The sequence below is a fragment of the Falco rusticolus genome, chromosome 4, assembly GCF_015220075.1.
Source record: "Falco rusticolus isolate bFalRus1 chromosome 4, bFalRus1.pri, whole genome shotgun sequence".
NCBI lineage: Eukaryota > Metazoa > Chordata > Aves > Falconiformes > Falconidae > Falco > Falco rusticolus.
The window spans coordinates 10,369,026-10,375,925 of record NC_051190.1 but is presented as its reverse complement, the minus strand read 5'-3'; the positions used below and the strand labels follow the sequence as shown (position 1 = coordinate 10,375,925).

At 51.1% G+C, this 6,900-nt stretch overlaps 1 protein-coding gene across 2 annotated transcripts; it reads left to right on the top strand.

The window, feature by feature from the left end:
- The first annotated feature begins 404 nt into the window (after positions 1-404).
- On the top strand, positions 405-6,301 carry DNASE1L3 (deoxyribonuclease 1 like 3). Of its 2 annotated transcripts, XM_037383270.1 has the most exons (8): positions 405-695; positions 2,338-2,426; positions 2,991-3,083; positions 3,372-3,484; positions 4,030-4,142; positions 4,503-4,660; positions 5,556-5,652; positions 5,909-6,301. In XM_037383270.1, exons 1-8 carry the CDS (start codon positions 564-566, stop codon positions 6,035-6,037), a joined length of 924 nt encoding a protein of 307 aa, XP_037239167.1. In that variant the 5' UTR covers positions 405-563; the 3' UTR covers positions 6,038-6,301. The 2 variants fall into 2 exon arrangements, with proteins under 2 accessions (XP_037239167.1, XP_037239168.1); XM_037383271.1 differs by lacking the exon at positions 405-695 and having other exon boundaries at positions 2,336-2,426; positions 2,943-3,083.
- The last annotated feature ends 599 nt before the right edge of the window (positions 6,302-6,900 follow it).

Below are 6,900 nucleotides of genomic sequence, written 5' to 3'. Positions count from 1 at the left end.
ACGAAAGCAGAACAAAACATGGACATGGTCAAAACCTCCATGTCCAGGGTGTCCCACCACCATCAGCTTCCACTGGGGCTTCTGGTGTACACCTCCTCCAGACCCCCTCTTCTCCCCACTGCTGCTTCCCAGACCCTTTCACCATCTATCCATCCACCTCCTGGTCTTGACCTCTAGTCTGGGGTGGCCCAGGGAGCCTGGTCCTGCCCCAGCACTGCCTGGGGTGGTCCCGGCCGGTACCCAGGCATGGCAGGCATACCACAGTAGGTGCCTCCCTGTGGGGAGGGATGCTGGGGTCTGGCAGAGCAGTAGCGGTTGCTCCTCCAGGGTGGGGAGGTTGGCTCGGAAGAACCGGTTTTCCCCCAAGGCAGAAGTTCAAAGTCTCCATGTTGCTTTGAGCTGGGAGATGGAAGCGAGGGGAAGGAGGAAATGGCAATTCCTGTTCATGTTCGTGATCGACACTGCTGACTGCTCAGTTTGACCTCCCAACTACCACAAACACACACACACATATATATTTATAGGCACACTCACAGCAACTCATTTTGTCCAAGTCCCTGAAGATGTTGCTCTTCATCTTGCTTTTGCTCTGCAATTTCAGCCCATCTCTGAGCCTAAAAATCTGCTCCTTCAATGTGAGGTCTCTTGGAGAAACTAAAATAGCCAGACCTGAAGTCGTCGATGCCGTGGTAAAGGTATGTTCATTTGCCTGGATGGGACAGACATTGAGCTTTCCAAAGATTTCTTAGTTGCATAATGTTGCACTTTTTTACCTTTTTGTAGTTGAATTTCAAGTAAAAGCAACAAATGAATAATTAAATAATGTTATACTCTTACAGTAAAAATCAGCCTGTGGTTAAGTAGGATGTTTGCTGTTATTTTAGCTTGCATGGGAATACAACAGAAACAACATTTGCTGTTTCTTTTGGAAATGGAGTTAGGAAAGGAGGAAAACCTCTGTGCACAGTAAAAATAGTTTTCATTTTGAATCCACAGAGCTTTATTTTGTGATACATTATTTACCTTGTTTATGTGCTAACTATTCTGAAATATTCTTGTATAATTAAACATATTCTCAGGACAGCAGAAAGTATCATATTAGAGTGTGTACAAAATTGAAAAGCCTGGCTGCTGATTTATTAAAACAAGCCCTCACCATCAGGCTTCCTCTGCAGCAGCTGAAGATAACTCAGCTTTTTAAAAGAAGCATGTTTTGGATTTGTAGCTTTTGTAAGTGCTCTCCAAGATGCCACAGTGCTGGGTGTTAGCAGGGTGGCTGTGCGTGCCGAAGGGCAGCAGTGAGGAATGCCACCATTTAGTTAGGTTTTAATCCTTTCACTGCAAACTGCTGGAGAAGAGGAGTTTGCTTGGGGTTTGCGTTTCTAGACTGTTCTTCCTGTACTGTCAGCGCCGTGGGCAATATATTAATTTCTACAAGTTTCAGGGGGGAAAAAGGGGCTTTTCCCCCATGAGTATCACCCATAACATTTGAAAAGCAATAAAACTGGGGGAAGAAGGAAGCCCCTGCGCACGCCAGGGTGTGGAGTGAGCTGGGCTTGCCTGTGGGGAATCCCAGCGCCGGCAGTGGGAGCTGAGCGAGGCTGGGGCAGCCCTCCCCCACCTGGGCACCCTGCAGCCCCTTGCAGTGCTGCAGCCCACAAGTGCCGGGACCCTGTTTTCAGACCGGGGGTTGCTTTGTGCTCCACAGGCTATTTCAGAGGGGTCTGCAACAGATGACTGGGATGGGCAAACGCTGACAGCACGGGCGGCTTTCAGAAGGCATAGCATAGCTGCAGGACCCTAGGGGTGCGTGCACCAGAAAAAGGATGAAAACCATTGCAGCTGGTTGATGATAGACCCTAATGGCTCCCCTCAGTGCCCCCAAAACCTCCTGCCACATCCATCTGGGCTCTGAGTGAATTGGGATGCTTGTGTGCAGCACCGGTCCAAAGCAGAGAAGAAAACCCATGTGGGAAGGGCAAGGAGGAGCAAGAAGCGTGACCGAGTGGGTAGGGGGGCACAGGGCAGTACCCCGGCAGTGCTCTCGCTGCCCCTTTCTTTCCAGACTTCCTCCTCAGCATCAAGCCCAGGAGTTTTTCAACAAACTCGAAACTGCTCTGCCTCAGAGTTCCCTCTCCCAGCTCCCGCGAGGGAGTGAGACCGCTTTGAAAGCAGAAGGGCTTTGCTCCGCTGCCCACCCCCACCCCAGCTCCAGGGCAGACACTGCTTCTTCCATAAAGGACTTCTCACGCACCAGTTACCACTTCTTTCTAACCTCTTTCTAACTCTCCAAAACCCACCAGCATGCAAACTTGCTTCTGCTTCTTCCCCTTGCAGATCATTTCTCGCTGTGACATCGTGCTGCTGATGGAAATAAAGGAGAACAAGAACCAGATTTGTCCTTTCCTGGTGGAGAAGCTCACCAGGTAAGGTGGCCATGGGCAAGTAAGCAAATATTGGGAAAGATGCTTGGCAAGAGCCCTACTCTGCTCAGCGCTGCCTTCTGGGGCGAAAGCTCAGGGTCTGGGCTCCGTCCCAGCCATGGAGGCAGGACCCCAGGACCCCAGGCTCTGGCAGCCTCACTGAAGGCCAGGAGCAAAGCCAGCTCCAGACCACTGTAGGACATGTATTTTTCAATCAAAATAACCAGGTTAGATTCAATTCATTAAAGATTAACTCTTGAAGGAAAACAGAAGGGAGGGACGGGCCCTTGCCTGGCTAGCGGCAGGGCAGCCGCCTTTCTGCAGGGTTGGGGGCTGCTTGGGATTGGGGGCTGCCTGTCTGGAGTGACGGTCCGGAGGGAAAAGCAGAGTACACCCAGCTGAAGGAGGGACAGAGGCTGCAATGAGTAGGGAAGGGGTATTGTCCCTACTACCTGCTGCTGAGGTCAGGCAGGCAACATCCCCTGCCCTTGGGCACAGGCAGAATTATCTGCTCCTCAGCCCCTCGTGAATGCAGAAACAAAGGCAGCAACACCGCTTTCCTTCCAGTCAGCTGAGGGGGCCGAAGGAGGACTACAGCTGTGTGGTCAGCGAGAGGCTGGGAAGGAAGAGCTACAAGGAGCAGTACGCCTTCATCTACAGGTCAGCGAGCTCCCCTGGCCACCAAGCCAGCCCCTCACCTGCCCTCCCGGCTGGCAGCCTTGTAGAGCCAAGGTGGTGGCTTTGCTCCGAGGGAGCCGGAGAGGTGCAGGCTGCATGGATGGGATGGGCTGTGCCTGGGTGTGGGGATCACCCCAGGTGCAGCCACCAGCATGGCTGTATCTGTCCCAGACTAAGGCCTGGGGGCTGGACCAGAGCATGGAGTCAGTGTTAGACATGTCCCAGCGAGCTGCGAGCGTGCCATCCCCTACCCTGTTTATCCTGCTGCAGGCAGCATCTGGTATCAGTGAAACAAACCTACCAGTACCCTGACACCCAGCCCGGGGATGAGGATGCCTTCTCCAGAGAGCCCTTCACCATCTGGTTCCAGTCTCCAAAAACCGGTGAGATGTTTCAGAAACAAATCACTCGCCCATCGACGAATCTCATGCAGCAAGAAAAGCACCAGCTGGACCCGAGCGCGTGGTGGGGGCAGGCGAAAGGGGCCGCATCTTGCCCCGCCCCCCCCCCGCATTTCCCTACAAGAGCAGCATTCAGCCCTTGGGGCTGCTGCCTCTGGCATCGCCCACAGCTCAGCACACGCTGCAGCCCCTGGGAAGCTGCTGCCATGGGTAGTGGTGTGGCAGATGTGCTCCGTGCTGCCGGCGTGGCCATGGCAGCAGCGATTGCCGTGGGTTTTTCCATATTGGAGCGGGGTTTGCCTGGTCCTGGCGCAGCACCTTGTCGTATCGCAGCGTAACTGTGGCTGGGCAGCTGGTGGGGAGCACGGTGCGATTACCCAGCAATTGCCTCTGATCCACAGCCAGGGCAGAGGCTGCTGCTTCTTCAGAGAAACCTTCTTGCTTCCAAGTTGGTCTCTTGTTTCTTTGTGATTCATTGTGTGCGTAACCATTACATTTTTTTCCTCTTCTTTTGCCATGTTTTTAAGCTGTCAAAGAGTTTGCTATAATCCCTCTGCACACCACACCGGAGACAGCAGTACGGGAGATTGATGAGCTCTATGATGTGTATTTAGATGTAAAACAGCGCTGGAAAACTGAGGTTAGTTGCCACATCTGTGTTACTAACAGCGGCTTTGGTACTGAGTCATCTGGCACACTATTCTCTATTCCAGCCTGATAACCTTAAAACCATTAATAAACCCCAGATTTTGAGTACTTCTTTGATGTGTTTTCACCAAGTTCTCCACATTTTAATCAGTAAACTTTGTGTAAAATCAGTAAACCAGCATGCTTTGGTGGTGCACCCAGCAGAAAGGAGAAGCCCCACTGCACCCAATGAGCGCTTGCTATTTGAGCTGTAATGGCTATCGGGAGCATCCTTTGACCCTAAACATCCTTGCCAGTCTTCTTTTGAAGAGCTGTCCTCATTACTGCTTTTGAAAACCCCTCTGCCTTCCAGAACTTCATCTTCATGGGGGACTTTAACGCTGGATGCAGCTATGTTCCCCAAAAACAGTGGAAGAACATCCGGCTGAGGACTTACCCTGAATTCATCTGGCTAATTGGTGACAAAAATGACACAACGGTGAAGAGGAGCACAAGCTGCCCATATGACAGGTAAAGGTTTCGCTGTCAAAGCATTCTCTGTTTACCACTCTCAGAGAAAAAAAAGTATATCGAAAGGTGTCAGTGACTGTCAGATAAAGCAAATGTGCATGAGGCCTTCAAAGATAAAACAGTGTCCAGGGGGAAATGAGATCTGAATACTTCTAGTCAGGAGCACACAGCACTTTGCAGGCTGGTTGGCAAGCAGTTTTGCAGAAAGGGCAAAATTTCATGCAAGAACCAGCTGTTGCTGTGGCTTAGGTGAAGATAAATGCCGGACAGTTATGCAGCGCTTCTCATCCACAGGGAGCCCTGCAGACACCCTGGCAGAAGGTGCTGCTGCACCTCCCTGCTGGCTTTGTGCCATGGTTTTGGCTCTTGCATTTGTAATTTGGATTGACAAATGCAAAGTCTGGTTCTGCTCAGGAGGTGGGACGCCTTGCCTTCCTCCGGGCACATGGCAAGTCGTGCTGCTACGTGCAGCTCCCTCAGCAGGGACAAATACATCAGCCTGTTAGAGCCCAGAGTAAGTCAAGACTTAAATGTCTTGCAGAACGAGCTTCTGGATCAAAGCAGGACTTCACTGAGACTCCAGTCACTGGCTTCCTATGATTTTTGTATCTAAAGTACAGCTTTGAACTTTGCAGCACTGTTGGGGTGGGTTTAGATAGAAGTAATTTGGCCAATGCATGCAAATATTTAGATGCCTCACTGCCAAGGAAAGCAATCAGCCAGACTCAGCAGGAGGCAGGTGCTGACATGTCTGAGTGGGCAGCCCGCGGGTAAGGATAAACCATGTGCAGCTGTGACTCCATCAAGGCCACCTCCCTGGTCACTGGCTCTGTGCAGCTTGGCTGCTGCTGGCTGTGCACGTCATAACAGCACCCCCATTCCTTGCTCCTTGCAGGATCGTGGTCAGCGGGCAGAAGCTCATCCATGCCATCGTGCCACACTCTGTCAGTGTCTTCGATTTCCAGAAGAACTTTCAGATGACTGAGGAGCAGGTAGGCACAGCACCGCCTCTGCAGCAGAGGGGCAAGAGCTAACACAGGGGCTCAAAGCCAATGCTGTCCAGGCAGTTTTGAACACAGTCTTGGCCATAAAACCATTGCAGCCTCCCAAAGTGATGCAATGCTAGCATTGCACCTCCCCGCATCCACCACTGCACATCCACTTCCCCACCATCCCAATGAGACCCCCTGGGGCAGGGTTTGGCAAGAGCATGGTGGCCAGCTCCCAACCCCTCTCCTTGTCTTGTAGGCACTGGGGGTGAGCGACCACTTCCCAGTAGAATTTGAGTTAAAAACAAAAGGTGGCTTCTTCAACTGGCTGAAATCAAAGTTCTCGAAGAGCAGGAGACCAAGAAAGAGCCGCCACTCAAGCTCATGAGCATGCTGAGTCCTCTCAAGTGGTGTGGAAATACACAGATGCCAGCAGATCCTGTAGAAGACTGATGTAGATATACTTAACAGCAAGTGCAATATTTAGTGGAAAAAACCCAAATATTTTGTTAAAGTTCAAATATTTTGGGTGAGAAGGCAAATTAAACCTTCAGGTTATTTTCCTCATAGTATGCAAAAATAAATCAGTTAGAAGCAGCATACTATACTTACTGTATTGACAAATAAAAGGAGCTACTGCAAGGGTAAAAAACTTTCGTGTGCTTCATCTCTAACACCTGAAGGGCAGGGACCTCCATGCGTTCTCGTTCACGGGGGCTCTGCAGCTCTGCCAGGGCAGGATTAAAACAACCTTTCTGCATCGTGTGCGTGCGTGTATGTGTGTGTGTATGCTTCAGAGCTGCAACCAGAGGTCTGTGCCTGGTGATTTGCAATTGTAAAATGTTGTTAACTTAGATTACTTGCTCCGCGTGGGTTTGAAACTGCTCATAGCACTGGGGGCTTGGGGCAAGGCAGGAAGAAAAGGCAGAGGGACAGGCAGTGAGAGCCCCTTTTCTGCACTAACCCAGTCAGGAGCAGGAGGAAGAGAGCGCTGGTGGTTCTCACTCCTGCCTGCCTGCCAGCTGCCATCACCTTGCCTGCAAAGCTCAGGTGAGAAGTCCTGCAGATCCCAGGTGACAGCACTGCCAACAGAGAAGGTCATAAAACTTACACTAAAATATGATTTCAGCATCCTGACACAGAAGCGAGCTGCATCTCCCCCCACCCCAAAACCTCGATGACCCCCAAAGTTCTCTGATGAACCAGACTTTAATGATGATTATTTAACACAGTGGTGCAGGGATCTGCTCT

Bases quoted from the DNA above. Each gene is read 5' to 3' on its own strand.
- DNASE1L3 (XM_037383270.1), top strand. From the start codon at position 564: ATGTTGCTCTTCATCTTGCTTTTGCTCTGCAATTTCAGCCCATCTCTG. The intron at 2,427-2,990 runs GTAAGGTGGCCA...CTTTCCTTCCAG, and splicing joins CTGGTGGAGAAGCTCACCAG to TCAGCTGAGGGGGCCGAAGG. The intron at 4,143-4,502 runs GTTAGTTGCCAC...TCTGCCTTCCAG, and splicing joins AACAGCGCTGGAAAACTGAG to AACTTCATCTTCATGGGGGA.